Source organism: Saxophila tyrrhenica (assembly GCF_035928015.1).
Source record: "Saxophila tyrrhenica strain CCFEE 5935 chromosome Unknown scaffold_13, whole genome shotgun sequence".
Lineage (NCBI taxonomy): Eukaryota > Fungi > Ascomycota > Dothideomycetes > Mycosphaerellales > Extremaceae > Saxophila > Saxophila tyrrhenica.
In genome coordinates this window covers 293060-318455 of record NW_027041745.1, presented here as the reverse complement: position 1 = coordinate 318455, position 25396 = coordinate 293060, and the positions used below count along the sequence as shown (strand labels likewise).

Here is a 25396-nt window from a genome sequence, read left to right as displayed (position 1 = left end):
CCATAGCTGCTTCGAATAGTCTAACGAGGCTCCGAAGGCCGATTGCTTAAGCCAACATGCCTTCTAAACTCTCGCCAGTCACCTCCTCGATCTCCCTCACCCATTTGAACGTCTCTCGCTCGACCGCAGCATCATCATCCTCCAGTAACTCAGATATGGCAGGAAGCATCTCCGGCAGCAGTGTCAACCACTCGAGGCCAAGCTTATCGGTGACAGCTCTCTCGCATTTCACAGTCGCAAGTCGGACAGACGCCTGTGCATGCTTGAAGAAGCCCATCATCTTGGTGTTGATGGTCTTGAGGTGCTCTGGTGATGATGCGGCGGAGGCGAAGTCAGTGATCGCTGGGACGACATGATCCATGATTCCCACATCTTCTGCTTGCGCAAGCTGTTCGAGCAAAGGATCAACAATGGCGTCGAAATGTGACGGAGCTTGCCAGAAATCGTCCTGGTCGTGGCGGAAACTGCTTGCCAATGTCTGCAGAGTGACTCCGACCAGCTGCTTCTCGTCGTCGAGAGCACCACTGGACGCTGGCAGTATCTCCCCAGCGCTCTCAAGCAGGAAACTGGCGTAGCTGGTGACCAGGCTCTTGAGCTGCTCGAACAGTGCGAACGAAAAGCTGTAGATACTGACAAGCCTCTGTGTCCTTCGCTCAACATCCTCACTGGCGTTTGCCCAATCGACTATCCGCATGAAAAACGGCCTGAATGTGGCATCGTTCATTTTCATGGTCACGTCCAATGCGATAGTCTCCGCAAGCGAGAAAGCTTCGCTGGTGGACGAATCATCGCTCGTCTCGAAGTCGGCACGCAGGTCAAAGCCTTGCAGCAGGATGGTAAAGAGGACCTGTGCGTTCTTTGTGACCGTGGCCTTCGAATGGTAGCCGACCGCAACCTGCAATGTGCGCAGATGTTGTTCAATGGCCATGCTCCCAAGCTGCACCACATTGCTCCATGGCCTCTCGATCGATGCAAAAAGTTCAGCGGGTGCGATCTTCTTCGCGAGCAGATTGCAGAGGTCTTGTATGGCCCTCTGTCCGTCCAGATAGGAGGAGCTGGCAAGATATGCATGGTCCGCTACTTGCAAAATCCTGTCAAGCTTACTGCCGATCAACATCCACGGAAGTGTGCCAGCGGTAGAGTTCAGCAAGCTGAACGCGGCGGTAAATAGTTGCTCGTCCGGAGTAGGTTCCCGCACGCAGCTCTCGGAATACAAGATTGTTGTCTCGAGCACTGATGGCAGTATCCCAATCACTTCGTCACCTAAGACTTCCACAGCTGAGGCCATTGCCAGTAGTGATATGATCTGGAGCTGGGTGACATCGCTGCGCAAAGCTGCACTGCCCGCGACATGCTCCGCAGCAGCAAGCACAGCAGATCGATCGGTCTTGCCAAAGCGTTCGCAGATGACATCCATGCAAGCGATTGCCGCATGTCTTGTTGCGACGGGCTGGTCCTTGCGCACGTACACAGCGCAGTTCGGGAGGGCGCCAATGAATATGGTTTGCGCAGCTGCGTCCCCACGCCTTGCCTGTTGTGCGCGCATCTCCAAAGAGCGAAAGACTTGTTGTCGCGTTGCATCAGAGCCAGTCTGCATAAGTTGCGCGCTGGATCGAATGAAGTCGGGAGTCGGAAGGAGGCCGAGAGTAGCACGGAGAACAGACTCGGAGGGTTCTTTGAGCTGAGCTCTGGTAGACAGCGCGTGCGTGAGCTGCATTGACTGTTCGAGTAGGGTGGCGTAGAAGGTCCGGATGCGTGAAATCTTCTCTTCATCACCGCCTGCCAGCTGTGCAGCAAGCTCCTGACTCAGAACTCTGTTCTGCAATAGCCTGGATGCGCCCTGAAGCAACGAGGCAACAGATTCTTGGACCTGCTCTTCTGTCTTCTCGCCGAAGCCTAGCAAGATATCGCTGAGCACTCTCTTCGGTTTCAGCCCGTCTGCGATAAGGCCAAAGTACTGGTTCATGACTTGCAGTCCAGTGATGGCGTCGAAGCGGTTGAAGAGGTCCGCGATAAATCCCGCGACCCTGGTGTCGTTTGGGTACCGCTCAACGAGCATGCCTAGCACCGCAAACAGCACGTCTTGCTCGCCCAATGTGCTGACTAGCAGCTCGAACAGACCCAGACGGCGGTGGAGAGGGATGTGTTCGAATGCCGCGACGAAGCTTAGCAGTAGCTCCGCGGCCCCCTTAACCACCTCTCGGCCCTTCTTCTTCAGCGACGCAGCCAAAGGCGGTACTATGCGCGACACGGTCTCGTCGGCGACATGGGCAGAGTAGTCATCTGACTGTCGAAGGACGGTAGACGACATGAAGGTGAAGAGCGGCATGACGCTATGCAGGACAAGCTCTGGCGCCCAGGCCGCCAATCTCGACACCAGCAAGAGGGCAAGATTGTGGACCTGTGTGCTTCGTGTAGTGCGGACACACTCAACGATGAGGTCTGTACGGATCACCGAGGCGTTGATCTCGCTGCTCTGCGTCTGTGGCGACTCGCTCAAACCTTGCACGATTGACAGGAGACTTCCCAGAAGGAGTTGGTAGATGTAAGCGAGGTCGGAGCCGGTCGTGGACTTGTAATGATGGAGCTCGCTGAGCATGTGAAACAACGGTCGAAGGAGGTGGGGATGTTTATCAGGCTTTGAAGACTCGACAATCTCCAGAACCAGAGTGATACGGCGCACAGCAGCGCCGATCTTGCGCTCATCCAGGTCCTTTGGTTTGGTGTCCTCCGATCGGCTCTGTCGCCGTCTTTTCGGCGATGGAGGCTGGTCTTGCAATTCGTTCGCCGCCGGAAGACCGTCCACCATGTGAACGAGGATCTCAGTTGGTAAGGTCAGCACTCGCAAAGTCTCGAGCGCCGACCCGTCCACCACTCTCTGCCTGCCGGTATCCAGCGCAAGCTCCAATAGGTAATCCACCATTTCATTCTGTGTCGACTTGAGTAATGGGAAGATCTGTCGTATGCGGGCAAATGCCAAAGGCACCAATTGCACTCGATCACCGACAGTACCAGAGGCGATGTTCTTGAGCAGCTGAATCTCTTCTGTGCCGCGGTGTGTTAAGGAGCCAAGCACAGCTTCATCCGCCTCCTCAACTGTTACCCCTTCGCCGCCGCCATTGCAAGCCGCTTTGACGTCTTCTCGCGATTGCGCGACCCATTGCTCGACAAGGGGTAGCAATACCGCTTTCCTGGCGTGGCTGGCTTGTTTGCCAACTTGGTTCAGCGACTTCAACAGTGCCAGTTTTACAAAAACGACAGGCGTGACGGCAGCATGCGCCGCGAGTACAGTGGAAATGTCTGCCCGGAGAGACTTCTTGAGCTCTTTTTGTCCGTGTGTCCCTCCTTGCCCTGCCCCGGCAGACCCATTGTTCAGTACATCTGACACAACCCGAGCGATGAAGGCTGGATCCACAACACAGTCTTCCAGTACCGGCACGATGTGGTTCGCAAGGAATGTATGCATGTCTTCGGCACGCAGCGATAGGTGTTCGGGTTTGGTCGTCCCATAAACTTGCGCTGCCGGGAGGAAGAATGCATTCGAGCTTTTTGTTGTAGAATGTGCGGCCCCCATGGCTCTGCACAGTGAGGCTGCACTCCTACGGACCTTCGCATTTTCATCTCCAAGTGCCGACAGTATGTACGGCAACAGGCCACTGGTGTCGGCCGCAGAATGTTGCTGTAAAAAGCTTTCCAGCTGCGACGTACAGCTCTGTAGTGCAGATTGCCTCGCGACTACGGCATTCGAGCGATGGGCCCAGACCCTGGCGAAGAAAGAGGCAGCTCGACTAAGATCGCTCGAGTCTGAATGTCCAAACGCAGAGATACTGAAGAACCGTTCCGATAGCCGTATCGAGTTGCGTGACGCTTGAAAAGCTGTTGAGTATTGCCGGAAGGTTTCCAGAGGCAGCGACGGATCGAGAAACGATGTAATTGATTCCGGGAGGTCTGGCAAGTTCTTCAATAGTTCACCGAATTCGGTGCTTCTATGGTCGGCAATCTTCGCCGGTTCTTCGTCGTCGATCTCCATGGGCTCGACATCGTGGTCAGCGCTCCCGTTGGTGAGCAATGGCAGATGTAGACCTCGCACGTCAACATTGGCGGCTTTTGCCGCTTGTTCCAACAAAACAAGATTGCGCTCCTCGCCCGCCAGTCGCTCAACAACACCCGATATTGCGCGATGTAGCTCTGCATTCTTGTCTGACTGTCCAGTCTCTGTCAAGCCGACGACAAGCCTCTGCAATGCAAGGCCAGTGTGCTGCTCATTCAACAAGCCAGCGTCAAGTACATCCTCAAGCCGTCGTAGCGTTGCTATCTCTTTCGTCTTTCTCGCAATTCGCACCGCGCCGATCGCTAGACCTGCTGATAGTTTGCTCACACGATGTTCATGCTGTAAGTGTAGCAATCGAAGGACAAGGCTCTCATCCTGCAACAGGGTCCGGGTGACCGACTTCGGCAGATCCAATGTCTCCTTCTCTTCTCCGATCACACAGAGGCAGGCGAGTCCTTCGTCAATGGTTTGCTCCGTCCAGGCGCCCACGATGGCCTCCATCATTGCGTCCAGGACCCTGTTTTCCAGTCTCGCCTTGGTAGCAAGAATTGTCATCACCATGCATGCCCCGAGATACAGCTCCGGGATGCCCTTGATGCTCAGAGCGCTCTGCAAGACAGGCAAGACACGCAGTATGAGGTCCTCCTCACGTTGCCTCCGGATTGCATCTCGTCCGGAAGCTGTGGAATCGACCATCCCATTGGCTGCCTGAGCCGTGATACTTGCCCAGAAACCCAGAAGGATAGCAGATTGGTGTCTCGCTTTCGCGACGTCCATGACCCAGCTGTTGAAACCCGCAAAGAAGGCCGTGTTGCTGCTGATGGCCGAGAGGATGGCGCTGCGAGGCGGACATTGCAGCGAAGCTACATATGGATGCAGCCATTTGAAGGTCGGGGGTAGTTGTCCAGGCAAGATGTTCATCACGGCCGCGAACAAGCTTGCCGTGTGATATGGCAACACGGCGAGTAGCAGCGACTCTGTGCAATGCTCTTGCACCCTGAATCTTCTGACGAGCCATTCCAAGCAATGTGTAGCTGGTTTCAGATGTAGTCGTCCTTGTAAGAGTCCGAGAAAGCTTCTGATTACACCGTCCAGTTCTTCATTCTCTTTCTTGGTCATCTGCGCGCGATCGACATTCTTGCTCGAGTCGGCGAAGAGGCTGCGGTCATAGGGAGAGAAGCGAGCATCGAGCTGGCATAGTTCGTCGAAGCCCTCTATGCAGATCTGGTAGATGGTGTCGAAGGACTGCGACGCGGCTTCGCGAGGCTCGAAGAGTAGCGACTGGCTGTGGCGCGATTTCTGTGCTTTCAAGTCGAGCTGGTGTGTGCTGTTCGCCGCGATCGTGGCCAGCTGCTTTTGTAGGACGGTCGCCATATTGCAGTCAACCGTTGCAGCAGTCGCAAAGCATCGGCGGTTGTGTGGATGTTCAGAAGCTGACTTCAACTTTTTCTTGAGGTTGGTTTGAAAGATCTTATCTCAGATAAGATTCAGGTCTTGGCACATTCACGTCTAGAACCCGAAGCAGAAACTCAGCTACCGCCTAAGGTACTACTGTAGTAGGAACTTACATGCATCAGGTATATAAGTATACAATAAATGGCTCCGCACTCTCTAGAAGGGCGATAGCAACACTCTGAGCCCGCCTGATCTGACACAGTCTCCGTACATCAACCTTACCCACTCGATCTAGGTACACCTCTGATCATCCTTACATCTTCGTGGCCCTGGTTCACAACTTCGCCTTAGGCTTCTCGCCATCTTCCTCCTGCTTGACCTTGTCCTTCAACACCCGCCTCAGAATCTTCCCAGACGCCGACTTAGGCACCTCGTCAATAAACCTCACTCCGCCGCGCAGTCTCTTATGGTTTGCCACCTTCGCATCCAGCCACTTGACGATCTCCTCCGCATCGCTGTCACCAGCCTGCTTTGCAGGGACGACGAATGCTCTGGGCACCTCCGTTTCTTGCTCCTTGTGGTAGACACCTATCACGGCGACGTCGTTGACCATAGCGTGATCCATCAATTTGCCCTCAAGTTCCGCAGGCGCCACCTGGAAGCCTTTGTATTTGATCAGCTCTTTGACGCGGTCGGTTATGTACTGTTTCAGGTTGGAGAATACGTCAGCAAATGGTTCCGATGCTCGTTCCAGAGCCGCATCCAGCTCATGATTTCACTTACAAAGTTGTGGTCTTTGTCTTGATAGCCGACGTCGCCAGTCTTGAAGTAGCGGAGGCCATCTTGTTCGGTGATGCTATCCGCTGTTGCTTGTTCGTTCTTCCAGTAGCCCTGTGATACGGCCGTCAGTCATCGCGACGAAACCGAAGAAGCATCATCGTTACCCCGAAAATATTGGGCCCCGCCAGCCACAGCTCTCCAGCTTCGTTCGCCCCGACCTCATTACCATCGGGATCCACATATTTTGCGGTCATATTAGGGAACATCTTGCCTACGCTACCGACACTCGTATACCACTCGTCCCACGGCTGCGTGTGGGTCATCGGGCTAGTCTCTGACAAACCATATGCCTGATTTATCTTGATGTTGAGCTTGCGATAGACGGTGTCCACCAGTTCCTGGGTAAGAGGCGCAGCACCGCTTGTGATCATTCGTAGGGAGGAAAGATCGTATTCGGCTACCATTGGGTCACGTGCCAAGCGGACGATGACAGGCGGAGCGACGTAGACAAAAGTGATCTTGTGCGTTTGGACGGCCGTGAGGAATTTCTTGAGGTCGAATGCTGGCATGACTACAAGCTCAATGCCTCGGGAGAGCGGCTGGTGCACGAGTCCAGTCAAGCCTGCATAAGAAAAGGGTAAAAAGGTCAGTGATGTCTCAAATCATTGTGGACGGGCTCCGGGACAAGAGACGCCCTTTTGCCCATCAAGAAATACCGTATATGTGGAAGAAGGGTAAGACTCCTAGCATCTTGTCCTTGCCGCTGTTGTAGTAGTGGCCGACACAGCCTTTGATGAGGCATAAATCGGCCACAATGTTCCGGTGCGAGAGCATCACTCCCTTGGGTAGCCCAGTCGTGCCGGAAGAATAAACCAGAAAGGCCAAATCATTCTCAGGATCGAGCTTCCGCCGCCGGTACCGCTGCGACCGTGAGGCTTTTCGGATATTGGTCCAATGCTTCACGCTGAAGGTCTCGTCTCGCTCCGATCCAAGGAGAATGATGCGGTTAGTGGAAATGCCTGCCTGCTCAGCGGCCAGTCGGGCAGGCTTCAAGAACGCCTTGGTCGTGACCAGAGCTTTGGCGCCGGCATTTTTGAGTTGAAACGCCAATTCGTCCGGTGAGTAGCCAGGGTTGGCGGGCGACACGATGCCTCCGGCGTAGAAGGTCCCGTAGACTATGGCCGCGAAGTCGATGTCATTCGGAGCGTAGATGGCCAAGACATCAGATCGCTGCCAGTCCCACAAATCGCACAGTCCTTCGCCGAACGACGTCGCAGCATCGCGGACTCCAGAAAAGGTGTAGTAGAGTTGGTCGGGGGCATTGGCGTCGCGGTATATTACTTGATCGTCGGCGAAGTCCTTCTTGGAATTGAACATGAAAGCCCAGAGATCCTGCCTGGGTATCTCGACATCAGGGATGGAAGATTGTGTTGGCATGGTGAAGGACCTCCCGCAAATCCTGATTGTTTACCCAAGTTCCCCTTCTCGTTGCCTTTCCAGGACGTCTTTACACACTCATGTTCGCCGAAGGGTTGCATGTGACGGTCGCCCACCCATCTCGAAGACGTGCGAACGTGATGTCGTCAAGGCCAAAAAGTCAGAAAGATGAGCCGAGGTCGGCATAGCCAATGAGAGAGCAGCTCCCAACCACAAAATCACTCTGCTTCCATCTGAACATCTATCTCTCTACTGTACTGTACCTAGGTACTTGAGAATGCTCTATTCTATTCTTTATTCGGCCATGGATCCGACCGGGAAGATGTACTTGCTGGCGGTGCCGGTTCACCCAGCACAACTTGCCTTACATCCCGCTTGTTGCTTCATGTGCAAAAGAACACGATTAAGGGGCTGTGATCGGTTAGGCCGCTGCCAGGCCGGCGCAGTACCTTGAGAGTACATGTATGGCTGCTCAGCAGTGATGTGCCAGGTGAGATGTCCATAAAGGGAGGAAGAGGACTCGTGCGAGGTTCGACCCTCCTTGTTGAACGCCCGCATGGCAGGCTTCTTGCTCAAAGACGACTTCTGAGTAGGTGCCATGTAATCATTGACTTGCTGGTAAATAGGCGTGAAAGGTCTTCTTGGACCGCGGATTGAGAGTGGCTTGAGCCTTTACAAAAGAGCATAGTCAGTTGCGATGCATCTTGCATGGCTCGATACTCGTCATACCTCCGTATCCTCCGCACTACTGCTTGACCATGGCATGGGGTCGACTTTCGTCTTCTTCTCGGTCGATTGGGCCTGCTCCTCCTCAGCCGGCTGCTTGATCATGGGTACCTGAAGGAACAAGATGTCAGTTCGTGCAGCTTGGTCAGAAACACTGTACATACCGAAGAGCTGTGAGTGGCGTGTTGTTCATCGAACCTTTTGCTGAAGGAGGCATCGACAACGTCCATAGCTCTGCAAGATAGTACAAGTGAGATCGTGGCGGTGAACGTGTCTGCGTGGTGTCGTTGCAATGTCCAGACTCTTCAAGCTGTGAAGCTCTTCCAGAAGGACCTGATGATGCTTATGCTCATGCGTCACATTGCACGGCAGGCAAGTGAGGATGTAAGTCTCTAGAACAGAGACACCATCCCAGGCTGACAACTTCACCCTTCCTCTCCGTTAGAAGTATCTCACAAAGTCGCTGATACAGCAGCTGGTATAATGGAAAATTTAGATTAAGTGCAAGACTGAGCGCAAGGAGGTTTGAGATGGTAGAGCGGCCTGAAATGTCAATGCTTTACCTGGCAGTGACAGACCCGACTGCTGCATCGGCTTCCAATAACGAACCAAAGAAGAGCTGGTTGTTAAATGAACCTATCACATACACCTTTACTTATTTCCAGACTCTCCCTCCGCGTACCTCCTCAACGCATCCGCTATCCCCTGGTTCATCGCCGACTGCTTAGCCCCCATCCCCCACTTGACCAAATAACTCATTGGCCCGCTCTGCGTCTCAAAAATCTCATATAGACAACTGTCGTCACCCTTCGGCGTAACCCGCTGCACCTTCTCCGGCAACAGCAGCCAAGCCGGCACACCAAAAGGCTCTCCTCGCCAGCACAGAGTCCTCTCGGCGTCGGATACAGTCATCGCGGTGCACGGAATCTGAGAAATGGTTCCTGTGGGTTCTGGTCTGTAGTGGACGGTGACTTGGTCACCCACGGCGACCTCATTGGTGCCGGTCTTGGTCGTGACTTCCGGTGTGTACTCGTTCCATACTTTCCAGGATCGGAAGTCTCGGATGGCGCGCCATACCGTGTCAGCGGGTTTATTGATCGTAGCAGAGCCGTAGGATGTCCAGACCGCTTGGTCGGCCTTGATGGAGGGTGTCTCTAGTCTTCGCCAGTCAGCGGTGATTCTCGTACTTTCCAAGAATTCTCACATCTCTGTATGCACCATATTTGTATTTCCAAGGCGGTATTTGGTGATTTCCCGTATGTCAATATACGATTTTCAAGGTATCAGATATCCCAGCTGTAGCAATCAGGCTGGTAGCAGCTCGAATGAATGACTCAGCTTGCCTACATGTGGATGTTTGTACGATCGGACTGCACGGTACTTCCGCCATACCGAGACCCGACGGTAGATCTGATACGATTGTATGATCGTAAGAGGAAGGAGGTGCACGTGGAACGATTCCAATAAGGTATCCATTAGTCTAGACTACATGTATGAACCTCGGCAGGCTTCCATATCAAACCCCGCTACCTCCTACTATGCATCGTGTCCAGTGCCCATTCGACATCGACTTGATCTGGCAATTGAAATCGAATAACAGCCATGTCGACCGCGAAGGGCCACTGTGATCCAGCGTTTGAGGCAGTCAAGCAGCTGTTGTCGGATAATGTTGCATCTGACACTGAGCTCGGGGTACGTCGTTGACGAACAGAACATCTTCCCTGAGCCCTCGTTTGAGACACCAACTGACACACTTCAGGCTTGCGTATGCGTCAATGGTAAGTTGAAGATGCACTCATCTGCATGGGAACACCGCTCACACTACGAACTTCACAGTCGACGGCAAGAACGTCGTAGACATCTGGGATGGCTACATCGACAAGGACAAGACGATCGACTGGCAGGAAAACTCCATCATCAACGTCTGGTCCTGCTCAAAGACAGTTACAAACCTGGCCGTCCTTATCTGCCATGACCGAGGACTTCTAGACGTCAACGAGCCGATTGCCAAGTACTGGCCTGAATTCGCGGAGAACGGCAAGAAGGACATTCCCGTGAAGCACATTCTCAGTCATTCCACTGGTCTCGCTGGTTGGGAGAATGCTGACAACGTCTCTCTCGAGGACGTCTGCGATCCCACGAAGAGCACGCCTCCGCTGGCCAAACAGGCTCCGTGGTGGACTCCAGGCACTGCATCCGGCTACCACGCGATGAATCAAGGACATCTGGCTGGCGAGCTGGTCCGCCGAGTCACTGGTAAGACTCTTAAGCAGTTCATTGCAGAGGACATCGCTGGTCCTTTAGGTGCCGACTTTCAGCTAGGCGCAGTTGAGAAAGACTGGGACCGTATTTCGACGCTGCTGGCCCCGCCGTCTTTGGTCGACACCACCGGTGCAAGCTTAGACCCGAACTCGGTCGCCATGAGGGCTCTGACTAACCCGGGCGGGTCGGCGGAATTCGCACTTGGGCCTGAGTGGCGACGTGGAGAAGTTGGTGCTGCCAACGGACATGGCAATGCCAGAGCTCTTGTGCGCATACTGTCCATCATCACGAGGGGTGGTGAGGTCGACGGTGTCAAACTGCTGTCTCCCCAGACCATTGATTTGATCTTCCAGGAACAGACGAACGGGGTACGTTGCTAACATCCAAGATACCTTCCCATCTCATGACACGCGCTGACATCTTCCGCCCTTCCACGTACAGATGGACCTCGTGCTCGGAAAGCCAATCCGGTTTGGCATAGGATATGGTCTCCCCCTTCCAGAATTTGTCCCAATGATAAGGGAAGGCCGGGTATGTTTCTGGGGCGGATGGGTGAGTATACACTTCTCCAAGATGACTTCTGCCGTTGTTCTTGAAGCTCACACGTCTCTCTTCCAGGGTGGCTCCAGCATCATCATGGATCTAGATCGCAAGCTCACGATCTCGTATGTCATGAACAAGATGGGTAGGTCACCTCTTCCCCGTGTTCAGTTGTGTTTAAGCCTTCTCTAATACCTTTTTGAAAGGGGCTGGCACCGTTGGAAACCCTCGCACGGAGGGCTATATCAACACCATTTATGACTGCGTCGCCAAGATGGGAGGAGAGAGGAAAGCGTAGCGGTCGGAGGTTTGCCATTGCGGTGTCGATCAGGTGGTTGCCAGCTCAGACCTGATCTGCTCCCGCGATCGTATTTGTTGCCACGAGTCGTTGAAATTGGTTTCGTCCAGCCACAATTCCAATGCTCGCTTCACAATAGGCCATTCGCTGTCAATTATACTCAACCAATCAGTGTCCCGCGAACGGCCTTGCTGTAGCATGTGATTGCGCCATGTGCCTTCACAGACGTAACCCAAGCCGCTCAGTAGCTCGTCTGGATGCCACGTTGGTGCTGTTGTTCTTCCAGGCGATCCTTTGGTAGGGTGGAGATGCTGGTGGCTCAGACACATTGCGCAGGAGCAGGTAGTGGGCCTCTGTGGCCGCAGTAGAGCGTCGAAGTGCTGACCCAAAGTACTGCACCTACCTCGAGTGTTCGGTTTTGAGGGTTGACCTCGCTGTAGCCTATCGTGCCTAATGCCTGGTCGGGGTCGGATGATCATCGATTAGGATGACAAATGTTGACACAACCTGGGTCCCCTATAATACTGTAGATGGTGAAGCCACGATCGCATTTCAACCTTTCGAAGAGATCCCAGAGCCCGTCGGCGTCCATGGGTTTGGGAAATGGCAGCCAGTGCAGGATGTCTAGGTCGGAGTCGAAGCCTAGATGACGCCACAGATCGCCTACATGGCCCTGTGATATCGGTTCCAGGCGGATGAAGCGACCTTGTATAGGTAGTTCGTGTGCGGGAGGAGGCGCCGGACTGATGCTGTCTGACATGGTATTGCTCCCGCAGTGTAAGGCTCATTCAGCATAGGCCGCCACTTGATCGCGTGGGGCTGCTCGTCGTGCTGCACTCGACGGTGTGAGACGTAGATGGGAGACTGTATGGCAGCATGCTCTCATCACGATGTACCATGATATAAGAGGAGAGAGAGAAGGTGAGAGGAGAGGTCTGATGGGAGTAGGAGTAGAAAGAAGCACGGGCAGAGCGATCGGCAAGGCGGCTCGCACGTTGTGGATCGCGATTGGCTCCGGAAAAGTTGAGGTTCAACCGGAACATTTTCGCGCTTTCACATTCATCTCCTGCTTCACGGACAACCAGCCTCTTCTACCACACCCCGTCACTCCACTCAATCCCATTCATTAGCACCAGCAAGCCATTGTAGCTGCGCCCTACCACTTCCACCTACTACGACCACCGACAAACGATACCCACGATGAGCTCGACGACGCAGCAAGCCGGCGCAAAGCTGGAGGAGGTCAAGCAGAAGGTCGAGGCCGCTGCACCCAACACCGCACCCAAGCTCAGCGGTGTCGCCCTCTACTCGCGCTTCGCCTTCGCCGGCGCGGTGTGCTGTTCCCTTACGCATGGCGGCCTCACCCCCGTGGACGTGTAAGAGCATCGCATGGCAGCAGCAATGGCAGGATGGAGCGGCAGCTAATGATAATCCATGGCATACAGGGTGAAGACGCGCATCCAGCTCGACCCAGCGACCTACAACCGCGGCATGATCGGTGGCTTCCGCCAGGTCATCGCGAAAGAGGGCGCCGGTGCCCTGCTCACTGGTGCCGGCCCAACCTTCGCCGGCTACTTCCTCCAGGGCGCCTTCAAGTTCGGCGGGTACGAGTTCTTCAAGCAGCAATCCATCTCGCTGCTGGGCTACGAGAACGCCGCCAACAACCGTACTGCCGTCTACCTCGCATCCGCTGCTTGCGCAGAGTTCTTCGCCGACATTGCCCTGTGCCCTCTCGAAGCCACCCGTATCCGTCTCGTCTCCGAGCCCACATTCGCCAATGGCCTCGTCAGCGGTTTCAGCAAGATCGCCAAGACTGAGGGTGTTGGTGCCTTCTACTCTGGTTTCGGGCCCATCCTTTTCAAGCAGTGCGTTCAATTAACCTCACACACCATCTTAGGCTGTCCCACTAATTGAACGCTCACAGAGTCCCCTACACCATGGCAAAGTTTGTCGTCTACGAAAAGGTCTCCGAAGCCATCTACAAGAACTTCGTCGACAAGTCCACCGCCAGCAACGGCATGAACACCACCGTCAACCTCGGCTCCGGTCTCATTGCCGGTTTCGCTGCCGCCATCATCTCCCAGCCCGCCGATACCATGCTCAGCAAGATCAACAAGACCAAGGGTTTGCCTGGTGAGAGCACCACGAGCCGTCTGGTCAAGATCGCGCAAGAGCTGGGTCTCCGGGGAAGCTTCAGCGGTCTGCCCGCGCGTCTGTTCATGGTGGGCACATTGACTGCCGGACAATTCGCAATCTACGGTGACATCAAGCGGGTGATTGGGTAAGTGGCGATCATCCATTGCTGAAGGAGGCCATGCTAACATGTCATGCAGCGCTGTCGGTGGTGTCGAGATTGCTGCTGCGAAATAAGCGGGCTGCTTGACGAAGAGTGGTGGTCACCATTGTATTTGATGGGTGGCGGTTCTGGACGCGTTGATGCTTTCCTGAAGATTTGTGGTTTACGCGGCCGGTGCCATCCTATGAGCATCGCTTCCTAGTACATCCGAGCGATCCTAGCATTTCCATGGGCTGCAAATGGGCGATTAGAGGTAGATGGTAGTGGCGAGCAATACTGTATATTAGGGCTCTGAGCATTGGAACTTGAGTACGTATTCTCCACTTTCAGCGACTGTAACACGCATCTTATTCCCAACTTGTTACCACGCGTCTGCTATGCACTGGAGGCTTCATTGGATTTGAATGGATGGTTCAAGTGGCATTCGAGGAGAGTGGTGTGGCCTGCAGTTCGAGAGCTTCCTTCTTCCCCGCAACTCCAGCAGCCGACAGTCAGCGAAAACAACAGCACCGGCTTGAAGCCGAGGAACCTATATCACAGCAACACTCCAACTCTTCCCGCAAGACTGGCACTCATTTCCATTCGTCGGGAAAAAGAAGACATTTTGATATTTGTGAAGTCATTCAGCGACATACTTCATCATGGCGCTTACTACCCAACTAACAACACTGCTCAACATCCAGCACCCAATCATGCTAGCCGGCATGGGCCAAACATCCGGCGCCCCCCTAGCAGCAGCAGTCTCCAACGCAGGAGGTCTCGGAGTCATCGGCGGCGTGGGCTACAGTAGGTCCCCAAATCTCAAATCTCCATCATCATCACTGACCTCCCACTCGCCAACCAACAACTAAAAGACATGATCTCCGAACTCAAGTCTTCCCTCCAAGACCCTTCATTGCCTTTTGGAGTGGACCTGTTACTGCCGGCTGTAGGTGGGACGGCGAGGAAGACGAATCGCGATTACACAAAGGGGAAAATTGATGATTTGATCGAGACGATTATTGATGGTGGGGCGAAGGTGTTTGTTTCGGCGGTGGGGGTGCCGCCGAAGAAGGTGGTGGAGCGGTTGCATGAGGCTGGGGTGTTGGTGATGAACATGGTATGGTCTTTGGAACCTTCTGTCTTGCTTGTGAGGTGTAAGTGGTGTGTGTCGATGGCTGATTGGGGTGCAGGTCGGCCATCCGAAGCATGTCCACAAGGCATGTGCCGTGGGCGTCGATATTATCTGCGCTCAGGGAGGCGAGGCTGGTGGCCATACCGGTATGTCCAACCCGGGGTCCCTCATGCTCGTCCAACGCGATGCTGACGTGTTAATCTTCAAGGTGACATCGCTTTCAGCATCCTTATCCCCGCCTGTGCCGACATCTGTCGACAGTACAAGTCTCCACTGACCGGCCAGCCGGTATCGCTGGTCGCAGCTGGAGGTGTGAACGATGGGCGCAGTCTTGCGGCGGCGTTGATGCTCGGAGCGCAGGCGGTGTGGATCGGGACGAGGTTTGTGACGGCCACTGAGAGCGGCGCTTCTGAGTTTGCGAAGAAGGTGAGTCCAGATGGGCGGAAGGGGACCTCTCGATTGAGACATCGCTGACACATCAATCCTTCTATCACGTAGGCGATCATTGAAGCCGACTTCGACTCGGCCGGTAGGAAACTCATTGTCAAACTTCTGCAAAGTCTAGCACCTGCTGACGCATGTCTTTCTGTCTGCAGTGAAGTCCACCATCTGGAGCGGCAGGCCCCTCCGTGCCCTCGGCAACGCATATATCAAAGACTGGGAGAGCAACCGGCAGGCTGAAATCCGGGAGTTGACTAACCAAGGCAAAGTGCCGTTGTGAGTTCGCCGTCCACCGACATTTCTAAAGTGTCCGCTGATCAGTACCGCCTTCTGTACTTTAGGGAATACGAACTTGACAAGCTAGAAGCTGAGGGAAAGCTCACGGATGAAGTCATGGACAACGCAACGCTGCGGTAAGTTGAAAGCATCGTTCCATGGATGTTGCAGCTGACCTCCAGCAGGCCGATGGGAGTGGTGGCTGGCTTGGTCAACAAGGCAGGACAGAGCGGTGGTGAGATCGTGAAGGAAATCGTTGAGGAGGCTGCGGCTCTCTTGAGTTCTGCAAATCAGTTTGTGAGTAGCAAGGCTCGGCTGTGAGCTGCTTGATATGATCTGCCGATTCCTCCAGGTAGACTGACAACTGTACGACATCCTGCACCCTTGTCAAATGAGCTGTGTTCAATGATTCGCGATATCTTAATAAGAAAAGCTGAAAGGTGTTGCCCGACACGAGGCTTAAAGAGAAGAAAGCATGACTGGCTCGTTCAGAGAAAATGTCGACTGAGAAGAGAAGCATAGTGGCCGGAGTGTCCGGCAAAAGACACTCGGCCAGCAACACACCGGCCGTGTTGTGCCCCTCAGAATCCTCGAGAATGTCGCGGTGCGTGTTCTCTCTCCTGGTTGCAGACTCGGAACGTCGTGCTGCTCGAGCCATTGCCGGTTCAACATGCAATGAGAAGAGACTTCCTGAGCTTGACGACGTGAGTGGCACGTCGATACAAACTTCCGAGGTGCTCTCACGGCAGTCTCTGGAATGATCGGGAGGACCACTGCATTGCCTGGGCCGCAAAAGCCTGTATCTTGAGCAAGACCTTGGTACCTGCAGGATGTGATGACTGCATCGTGCTCGACGAAGTGCTCGACGGCGTGCCTGGCGAAGTGCCACTGTCGCTGTCAATCGGACTCGCGCTCTTTGTCGCCCGAGCATGAGCGTGAGCTGAGCCGGCATACGTACGTGCCTTACATCGAAGATCCTGCCCGGCATGCTGCAATACTACTGCTTGGCTAATGCTTGCCAGCGAAGACATATGCAGTACGGCCAGGCGATCGCGATCATGGCTTTACGGGCCCGTTTTCGCTTTGCAGAAGGACGACTCTGTGAATAGTCCGATGGTCCATGGCGGTGAAGGCTGCTGCATCGAAGCCTGGGCTGTTCTCGTGGTGGCTTGCTTTGGTGGGACAGCCGGATGATCTGTCGCCCACGCTCGCCACGATGGCTGTTGGGAGAGGCGAGAGACTGCAGCATCTCACCATGATTACACAACCAGTGGCTGCCTTGGTAGAAAGTGGACTGCCGTCATCTAGATCCAGCCGCGTCGCCACAGCCAACGTTGGGAGCTTCCCTGATCCAAGCATCTCGAGGCTCGATGCAGAGGCTCGTAATCCGTGAAACCTGACAGCAAGCGTATTGGTCGTTCATGAATGCCTGTAGTGACTCGATTGGGAGTCTGGCCAGCGCTCTCGTTCCAAAGTGAGACATTGACGGACAGATTGGACCTCTCAGAGTCGTTTTTCTCCTCGCCGTGATTGCTGCAATAGCCCGCAGAGCCTTCCGCTGGTTGACATACCGCGATCAGGGCATGATCTGCTCAGGTATTATCGCCTCGCTGGCACGTTCTCGATGCAGTGGAGGCACTGATCCAATGGCGGCAAGTCAATGGACACGTTCAGGCCGCTGTGAGACGGTAAAACGTGCAAGCAGGCTCCACGTCCAGCTGCAGTCGTCCTCTTTCGGATGTTCCTCACCACGTTCCGGGCTTCGAAGGACTTGGGTCCCTCAGGCACCATCCCTCGATTTTAGTCAGTCCCATGGAGTCGGAAGCGAAGAAGCAACATTGTAGATCCACGTGAGATGGCATCCAGCGGTTCGGGATCCACCACGTTTCTGTGCACTATTCTGGTCGCGCTATAGCTGCTGTGTTACGGTATAGCCTGACGTGGGGAGCTCTCAACGACTCCATCTCTTCTCTCCGCTGCTCGACCCACACCTGCAGCAATAAAACTTTACAGCTAAGTCGCAGAGGGCTAATGCAGAGCAAGATGTGGTTCCTTGATCACGAAGATGTCGTCGAGGAGGTGGCGGATCCTCTCCCGCTCCGATCTTCGCGCTGCTTTCGTCCTGCATCTTTCGTGACCATGCGCGCGGTTCAACAATATGCTGTGTTCTATTGCCTCGCCACGAGCAGTCCCAAACTTAGGCACGCTGTACCATTCGCACCTCGTGGAAGCAAGCTGCAGCCGGGCAAGACGACGTAGCATGCTTCCGAGTCGGAAAGGCTGACGTCGAATCGCTGTAACACATCCTCCTGATGTAGGCGTTTACGAGGTACCCACGACAGCGCGCGCTGCATCTCGAGAACATCTCCAGAGGTAAGAGGTATGTATAAAGGTAGGCAGCAAGACCTGTCGAGTTTCTCTTCTTCATCCATCCACCGGTCTTCTCAGCTTCCACAGTCTCCTCGTCCAACTCCCCTACTTTCGCTTTTGAAGCTCGCTTCAGTCCTGTCACTCAGGCACACACAAGATGTACTACTCTCTCCAATTCGCAGCACTTGCGCTGTTGGGCTTGGGCAACTTCGTTGTCGCTCTTCCCGGAGGCAGCCCGCCCGTCTATGGCGGCTCCTCGAGCGAGGCTGGTGGTGCGACGACTTGCAAGGCCACGTCCACCTACACGGTTACCAAGACTGTGAAGGGCGGGAAGTGAGTGCAGTGGGATCAGATTCGCGAGGCGGCTGCTAATGCTTACTCTCAGAGCAACGTCAACGATTACCAAAGTCCAGACGGTCCCGGGACAGGGGTGAGTCCGACTAGAGCACGTTCGTCCAGCAGCTTCTAACCATGCTTCTCACAGATCGACCACGACGGTTACGATTCCAGGCGGAACAATTACCAAGGTGGAGACGGTCCCAGGCCAAGGGCGAGTCGAGATGCATCTCCAGTCCTCCGATTCATCAGCTGATTCCTTTTAGATCGACTGTTACCGAACATGACACCAAGTACACCACTATCGTCTCCACGGGAAAGTGTGATGCTCAGACGACAACTCTCACTCTCCCAGGAACGACCAAGTACTCCACAACGACGGGGCAGTGCAACGCTCAGACGTCGACTCTTACGACGACCAAGTACTCCACTGTCAACGGCGGAACGTGAGTTCATGCTCGCCCGACTTCCTACTCCATTCGCTAATCGCTCCTCCAACAGAACGACCCGCACGGTTACTTCCACTCAGAACGGCGGATCCACCACCCTGACGTCGACCAAATATGCAACCTCCACCTTGACGCTGCCAGGAAGCACCATCACGTCGACTGGTCAATGCCACGCGTGAGTACATCTTGCATCAAGCTCGCTGGACTTCTGCTAACTACGTGCCTTTTCAGCTCGACCAAAACTCTTACTCTTCCAGGGACGACAAAGTACTCCACGACGACCAAGTTCTCCACTGTCAATGGCGGAACGTGAGTTCATGCTCGCCCGACTTCCTTCTGCGTCCGCTAATCGCTCCTCCTGCAGAACCACCCGCACGGTCACTTCCACTCAGAACGGCGGATCCACCACCGTCTACAAGACGTCCACGGTTTCGATCCCGGCCGGTCCAGCTCAGACTACCACTGTCTACAAGACGTCCACTGTAACAAAGGAAGGCGGGTAAGTTCTCCGAGACACGCCGTGCTCAAATCTCGTCAATCTTGGTTCTGAGAAGACATTTGCTAACCACTGTATCCATCATTCTAGGTACACAACGGTGACAGCGCCAGGCGGCTCGACAACTATTACCTCCACGGTCACCAAGGGCAAGAACTGCCCAACCAAGCCGGTCTCGACCTACACCACCACCTGCACCGAGACAAAGAAGGCGACAAAGACGGTAACGGAGAAGTGCGAGGCTACTGGGTACACCAGCTAAGCGCTTCACCTCCTCCTTCTCGCACGACGACGAAGATCTCGAGCTGGCATGGGATGTGTGACGAGAGTATGGCATGAGGACAGGGTGACGGAGAATGAGAGATGGTTGGGATAAGAGCAGACAGCGCTGCCATGAGCGGACTACAGTATCATGGTTAATAAATCACTTTCACGTACAGCTTGGCGCAGCATTCCTTTGAAATATCGTTCTTTGCTCCGTCGATTGTAGTCAACAAATGACATCCGATCTAATCAACGCCTCTCCTGCATACGATTTAGAGTCTTCGCTATCGAAGGAAGAGAGATTATAGGAGCGGGTTGTGGAAGGTACTTTAGAACGTTGACGGAGCGTGAGCGTGTTCTCCTCGCAGATGGAATTTAATATGCTCACATAGAGCAGGATGTGGGTTTCGGAGACATGTTTGAACTTACACGACGACATCAATGGAAAGAACTCAGTTCATAGTGTTCGCTGCTATGGTAGTGGATAAGGATGTCCTGAGTGTCCGTACTTCCAGCGTAGGGGGACGAGATGACTTTTCAAGGCGGAGAGACGGGCGCAATCAAGGGAACAGGATGGCCGCAGCTGATGTATCAAACGAGTGTGTCAAAAAGCATTCTGTTCTGTATATGTGTTGCTAACTGAGTAGTTGTGATTGTTCTCGCGCCAAGAAGTATCCGGACCGAAGGCCCTTGCGCACGCTGAGACCATAGACGCCTCACACCACGACACTATCTGTAGTCATGCTATCTGAGCTGTCAAGCTTTCGTCTCGGCTTTCGCTTGCTGAGTACTCGCTAGGGCCATCGACGGCGTTCAGAACTTAAGATGCCCCTTCTCGAACTTTCACACCTCATGCCCCCCCATTTATCCGTCACCAGCCTCCACCCACTTTTGTCAGGCTGACACATGTCGGTAGCAACAGCGACGTCAGCCCCCCAACCAGTGCCTTCATCACCAGCCTCATCATGCCCACCAGCCTAGATATTAGCACCGACCTTGACGCAAATGCGCTGGGTACTCTGACTCAGGCATCTTCTCGTTGTAGGCGTAGGTGACCTGGTTGTTGACAAGATGATCGCGGAAGTGGACGACTGGGATCGGACAGCCGCGGAATTCACCAGCACCAGGCCCGATGTCCATCGACATGCTGAGAAAACGGCCTTCGCAATTGCCGCCGAGCGTAGTCTGGACCGCCTCGGCACGTGTGATACCTGTGTTGAACCTGTGGTGGTCGATCATGAACCCAGCATCACGCTTGTCTAGCATTTGCTGGATGGTGAAGTCGTTGATGGTGTACACAGCGCCACGGACCTGCGCCGATTCGATAGTTGAGACCTCGGGAACGTGCTTGGTTGAGAGGCGGCGGCGGTTCATGATCTCGTGAAGGCAGGCGTTCCAGTACTTGAGGCTCTCCCCGTGGGCGACGAGCACAAGCACTTTCTCGCGAAACGTGTCACCGAAGATTTCGTGCAGCCGCTCGAACATGTGCGTACAGAAGAACCTGCAGTGCTCATGAACGACCTTCGACTGTGTGATCTCGTTGGTGACGCGGGTGCCGTTGATGACGATGTAGTGGCGACGAAGTATACTCTCGACGAATGGACCGTTGTTGCCGATGGACTTGAGGATGTCGGTCAAAGCAGCGGCGAGTCCGGGCTGTACATCCTCGAGATTGCGCTTTGTGGCGACGTCGTTCTGCAATGTGCCTTCGTAGAACGCATAGTTTGGGAGTCGCGAGAGCTCTTCGTGCATTTGCCTACGGATGGTGAGGTGATGGATCGTCGCAGGCTTGTTCTCAGTAGCTGATGGCTCCATGACTGGCTGAGAGGCTTGCTTTGACACAGTCTGCAGTGACGTCAATAGTGCTGATGTTCGAGGCCCGAGGTGTGAACTCACTCGTTTGAGGGTGCGGGAAGTGCAGCTTGCGGGCCTGCGTCTTCGCACGATTGTCTTGAGGTATGCGGAGGTGGTACTAGTAGTACCGGGTGATGGAAGAGAGAGAGAAGGGGTGGTGTTGTTGATCCAGCTTCGGCATCGAAGAGTGGTTCCGCAAGCTCAGCGGAGAATGTTTGCAGATGTGTTGTGCGCCAAGGCATGGCACTAGCGCGGCCAGCTGTCTGCTGACATTGGACTGGACTGGCCTGCTGCGACGCTGGATTGGGAAGGAGCGTTGGCGCCGCAACACATGTCACCCCACGACTTGCCCGCAGCCTTTCGGAGACGACGGAGTGCGAGACCTGCTAAGAGAAACGTCTTCGGGTAGCGCGATAGCTTCCTTGCCCGGCAGGCCAAAGACAGTGAAAGCGGTCAACCGGACACCTCGTGGGCACGCGGCAGTCTTCTCCGACGCGAAATTGCGGTCAAAAAGGCCACATCACTCTCGTCGGGGGGCTATCGTTCTCTGTGAGAAGGTCTCTTGTATGACTTGTTCCGACCTGGTGGGTCGCTTCAAGTGTCGACCGTTTGCCCGGTTGATGACAAGCTAACAGCAGAAACCAGACGCCGCGTGCTAATCGTATCACCATCGGGCTGAAAAGAGACGAAAGGACACGGACTGGCCGCTTCGATTTCTGTCATACGAGAGAGACGACATCATCAACCTACCTTGCATACTTGCCTCTTTCCATTGACTTCAAACGCATCATACAAGACACCTAAGCGGAGCACTGCAGGCTTCCGGGAACTCGCTTTACAGCTCCGAGACTGGCATTACACACCCAAATCCAGACATCAACGAACTCAACGAGATTTTTGCGATACTCCCAGAGCATTCTCTTTGCTTCACGATGTTTGTTCTGCACCCAACAGCACCAAGTGACACGCATGTGAAGAGGTGAAGTCGACAAAACTGGGGACTTCCGAGCTTCGGTCGGGTGCGTCCACCCCGGGATGGCGTGCGCTAAACGCTACGCTACCATTCATCTGGCGTCTGCACGTACCCGCCGTGGGACACGAGCCTCTGTGGAAGACAGAAAACCGTTCATTACAGCGCGACGGCCTTTTCGATAGTTTCTGGCCCTCGTTCATCATCGCCGGCGTAGGAACGATGCTCTGTGGATTACAGAGAGTTGATTCCAACGGCACGGTAGCCTTTCCGGCACAGTCGGTCGACGACCTCCAAAGGCGCATTCTCTACGGCGCCGTTCCAGCCTCGCGACCATACAATTGAAAGTCTGTGAAAGATAGAATATCGTTACTGTCAGCGCGGCAATCTATCTGGACTGCCTACCACTACGATCCACGATTACCGGCGCTCGATGTTTGCACAGCAGATTGGTCCCTCCGTCCGTCGACGTGGCAGAAGCGAAGCCGGTAAAACATAAAAGACTACACTGCGCGCGGAAATTGCGGTCACATACCGTGTGCTCACTGATAATCACGGACCCTTGTTGTCCGCACGCAAAGTGGCCCAAACCTCGGCTTGTGCGCCCTCCAATGTTCGAGGAAGTCTAGAGCTGCTGTCAAACATAGTGGATGGAGTGCCGCCACCTCTGCTTCGATCTTCGTTAAACCCAATTCCCATCCCCTGAACGCACAGCTCGCCTCTGCGGCAGTCAGTGCTTTCGCTGTGTTCTTCTTGCGCTTCAAGCGCCTGAACAGCTCGTTGGAATCCCCTTCACTTCGAGCCCATTTGGTGTCTTTCAAGGACACGAAGAAGTTCAGCCCCTTCTGATTGTCGATGAGCACGCGGTATGTGATCGCATTATCCGCGCGCAAAGTGGTCCAAACCTCGGCTTGTGCGCCCTCCATTGCCGGCACATCATGGACTTGGCCTCTGCTCGTGATGGTGTGTGCTTTCCGATTCACGGTCTTGCGCCAAGCCGGCTGAACGTCAGTACAGTGGTTGGCTGCATCATTAATCTCTCGGTGCCTACCTTCTCGCACGTGATGCGGAAGCTGAAGAAACGCTTCTCTCGCTGCTGCCTCTGGAGCTTTCCGGTATACTGACAGTATCAGCAACGTCAATGTCACCAGCCGCGGGCATACTCACAGCTTCTTCCCTTGTCTGGCGGGCCCTTTCCGCTTGTCTCTGTGCTGTATCGCGCACCGCTTGAGCATCGTGGGGGTGCTGGCCAGGAACAGCGTTGTTCCTGCTGCTCTGCCCACCATGTCCTTTCGCATTGCTTCCCCGGCTGGTGCTTCCTTTGGCAGCTTGCCCGCGGCCCTTGCGCTTCGACATGATGTTGTTGTTAGAGAGAGGATGTATGGGGTGGAACAATGGGGCATCTGTTACCCATCCACACGACGACCCATTGAGGCGGCACACAACCACCAGATTGCCGGATATCCTGGCAACCCCTCCAGGAACCGGACTCCCCCGCCAAAACCCCTTCTCAGCACCATCGGGTCTCCAAAATCCAAACACCCCATCAAGCACCCCAAAACGGCACTCGCCTCAGAGACAAGCGGATCATGGTGAGCCTGGTGAATCTCCAAGCCGCACTGCTGCTGCGAAGAGGCGCGCGGCGATGAAAACCCCGGAGACATTCAAAAGGCAACCACAGTCTGGTCAGGCCACACACGCCGTCGTCTGGATGGATGTGGACCTCGCAGGGGCTCCGTCCGGGTTCATTGACTCCGCTCCAACCTGGCTCACTGATGCTGGGGAGAGATTCTCTTTCCATCCTCAAGGCAAAGGGTGGATGGAGGGTTTAGGCAAAGGAGGTGTCTCTGGTGCTGAGCACGATCGTCCCTCCTCTATCCACAGAGATCAGTCTGGTCCACTTGCTATTGAAACGAAGCCCAGCTCCCCAGGAGATGAGGCAAAGTCAGGCGCTCCAGAAACCAAAACGAAGACTGGTCCTCCAAGTGGCGACAGAACTGAGCCTGCACCCACCAACCAGGCGAAGCCTACTGCATCAGAAGCGAAACCAAAGCCGCCTCTGCCGAGCGTCAATGAGACCACGACAAAGCCTGGCCCTTCGAAAGAGGGCGCTGTTCCTCCGAGCGGTAGCGCTGCGCCCACGGCGCCCAAATCGAAGCCCGCCCCTGCGACGCAGCCCAAATCGAAGCCTGCTCCTGCGCCGCCCACAGCAAAGTCTACTCCTGCGCCGCAGTCCACACCAAAGTCTGCTCCTCCGAGCGGTAGGACCAAGTCCAGTCCATCTACCAATACGGCTAAGCCCGGCTTTAACAAGCCTGACGACCGAGATACTGTTTCCGATGACAGGGATCAGTCCGCTCCTCGGCCCAGCCCAACCAACTCCCGAACGGATGAGCAGCAGCATTAGATGGAGGTCTCCGATAGGCCAGATAAGCAAGCCGAATCCATGGAAGACATTCACCCAGAAGACCGAGGTGACGCGCGGAAAGGGGAGACTTCCACTTCTTCAAAGGGCAAAGCACCAGCACAGGCGCCCGAAACGGAACGGTCACGGCCGGAGACTGGCCTGCCTGGCCTTCCGACTGCAGGTGGCGACAGCTTGTACAGCCTGCTGGCGCCCCATCTGCAGAGCGTGATCTCCATGAGCGCCCCACGCCCCACGCCCCTCTTCCGAATATCGGGATCCTTTTGTCGATCACCTGACCGGAGTACTTCCCCTTTAGGAAGGTTGTCGTCCTATTCTACATCTTGGCAAGCATATACAAGCAGCTTTATTGATTAACCAACTCGGCCGCTTGCTTGTGCTTGTTGAGATACTAACAAACAATGCTTGGACCCTAACAAACAAGCCAAGCGTTGATTGTGCTTGCTCGTCAAACACTGTGTGTCGAACGGGGAGAAGCACCTCACCGACCCCTATATGGACCATCTTCTCCGCTGCTTAGAGAAGGCTTGAAAGGGACACCAGAGGCATCACAACTCAGTTTCGGTCTAAGAGAACGCGGCAATATGCAAGCTCTCTCCCCAGTACAAGAAGCATC

At 54.7% G+C, this 25396-nt stretch overlaps 11 protein-coding genes across 11 annotated transcripts; 5 read left to right on the top strand and 6 right to left on the bottom strand.

Annotated features, from left to right (window-relative positions):
* Positions 1-46: 46 nt before the first annotated feature.
* Positions 47-5425, bottom strand: UTP10 (snoRNA-binding rRNA-processing protein utp10; the record flags this gene model as incomplete). The annotated part of the gene is made up of 1 exon (XM_064805340.1): positions 47-5425. One exon carries the CDS (start codon positions 5423-5425, stop codon positions 47-49), a length of 5379 nt encoding a protein of 1792 aa, XP_064656445.1.
* A 355-nt stretch (positions 5426-5780) lies between these two features.
* LTR77_008105 (uncharacterized protein) lies at positions 5781-7663 on the bottom strand (the record flags this gene model as incomplete). The annotated part of the gene is made up of 4 exons (XM_064805339.1): positions 5781-6149; positions 6230-6337; positions 6391-6848; positions 6943-7663. 4 exons carry the CDS (start codon positions 7661-7663, stop codon positions 5781-5783), a joined length of 1656 nt encoding a protein of 551 aa, XP_064656444.1.
* A 723-nt stretch (positions 7664-8386) lies between these two features.
* LTR77_008104 (uncharacterized protein) lies at positions 8387-8619 on the bottom strand (the record flags this gene model as incomplete). Its single annotated transcript, XM_064805338.1, has 2 exons — positions 8387-8500; positions 8554-8619. 2 exons carry the CDS (start codon positions 8617-8619, stop codon positions 8387-8389), a joined length of 180 nt encoding a protein of 59 aa, XP_064656443.1.
* Positions 8620-9040: 421 nt separating this feature from the next.
* Positions 9041-9610, bottom strand: LTR77_008103 (uncharacterized protein; the record flags this gene model as incomplete). The annotated part of the gene is made up of 2 exons (XM_064805337.1): positions 9041-9548; positions 9594-9610. 2 exons carry the CDS (start codon positions 9608-9610, stop codon positions 9041-9043), a joined length of 525 nt encoding a protein of 174 aa, XP_064656442.1.
* Positions 9611-9991: 381 nt separating this feature from the next.
* LTR77_008102 (uncharacterized protein) lies at positions 9992-11489 on the top strand (the record flags this gene model as incomplete). Its single annotated transcript, XM_064805336.1, has 6 exons — positions 9992-10081; positions 10149-10167; positions 10226-11019; positions 11093-11203; positions 11270-11336; positions 11398-11489. 6 exons carry the CDS (start codon positions 9992-9994, stop codon positions 11487-11489), a joined length of 1173 nt encoding a protein of 390 aa, XP_064656441.1.
* Positions 11490-12689: 1200 nt separating this feature from the next.
* MIR1_1 (mitochondrial phosphate carrier protein) lies at positions 12690-13859 on the top strand (the record flags this gene model as incomplete). The annotated part of the gene is made up of 4 exons (XM_064805335.1): positions 12690-12865; positions 12935-13354; positions 13414-13770; positions 13823-13859. 4 exons carry the CDS (start codon positions 12690-12692, stop codon positions 13857-13859), a joined length of 990 nt encoding a protein of 329 aa, XP_064656440.1.
* A 567-nt stretch (positions 13860-14426) lies between these two features.
* Positions 14427-15937, top strand: LTR77_008100 (uncharacterized protein; the record flags this gene model as incomplete). The annotated part of the gene is made up of 8 exons (XM_064805334.1): positions 14427-14571; positions 14718-14884; positions 14958-15045; positions 15108-15325; positions 15398-15428; positions 15496-15616; positions 15682-15753; positions 15802-15937. 8 exons carry the CDS (start codon positions 14427-14429, stop codon positions 15935-15937), a joined length of 978 nt encoding a protein of 325 aa, XP_064656439.1.
* Positions 15938-18143: 2206 nt separating this feature from the next.
* LTR77_008099 (uncharacterized protein) lies at positions 18144-19529 on the top strand (the record flags this gene model as incomplete). The annotated part of the gene is made up of 8 exons (XM_064805333.1): positions 18144-18319; positions 18372-18416; positions 18471-18536; positions 18589-18768; positions 18824-18946; positions 19003-19080; positions 19136-19270; positions 19358-19529. The coding sequence occupies 8 exons, from the start codon at positions 18144-18146 to the stop codon at positions 19527-19529; spliced, it is 975 nt and encodes a 324-aa protein (XP_064656438.1).
* A 718-nt stretch (positions 19530-20247) lies between these two features.
* Positions 20248-21346, bottom strand: LTR77_008098 (uncharacterized protein; the record flags this gene model as incomplete). Its single annotated transcript, XM_064805332.1, has 2 exons — positions 20248-20264; positions 20527-21346. 2 exons carry the CDS (start codon positions 21344-21346, stop codon positions 20248-20250), a joined length of 837 nt encoding a protein of 278 aa, XP_064656437.1.
* A 1551-nt stretch (positions 21347-22897) lies between these two features.
* On the bottom strand, positions 22898-23711 carry LTR77_008097 (uncharacterized protein; the record flags this gene model as incomplete). Its single annotated transcript, XM_064805331.1, has 3 exons — positions 22898-23356; positions 23407-23475; positions 23523-23711. The coding sequence occupies 3 exons, from the start codon at positions 23709-23711 to the stop codon at positions 22898-22900; spliced, it is 717 nt and encodes a 238-aa protein (XP_064656436.1).
* Positions 23712-24000: 289 nt separating this feature from the next.
* Positions 24001-24762, top strand: LTR77_008096 (uncharacterized protein; the record flags this gene model as incomplete). The annotated part of the gene is made up of 1 exon (XM_064805330.1): positions 24001-24762. The coding sequence occupies one exon, from the start codon at positions 24001-24003 to the stop codon at positions 24760-24762; it is 762 nt and encodes a 253-aa protein (XP_064656435.1).
* Positions 24763-25396: the final 634 nt, after the last annotated feature.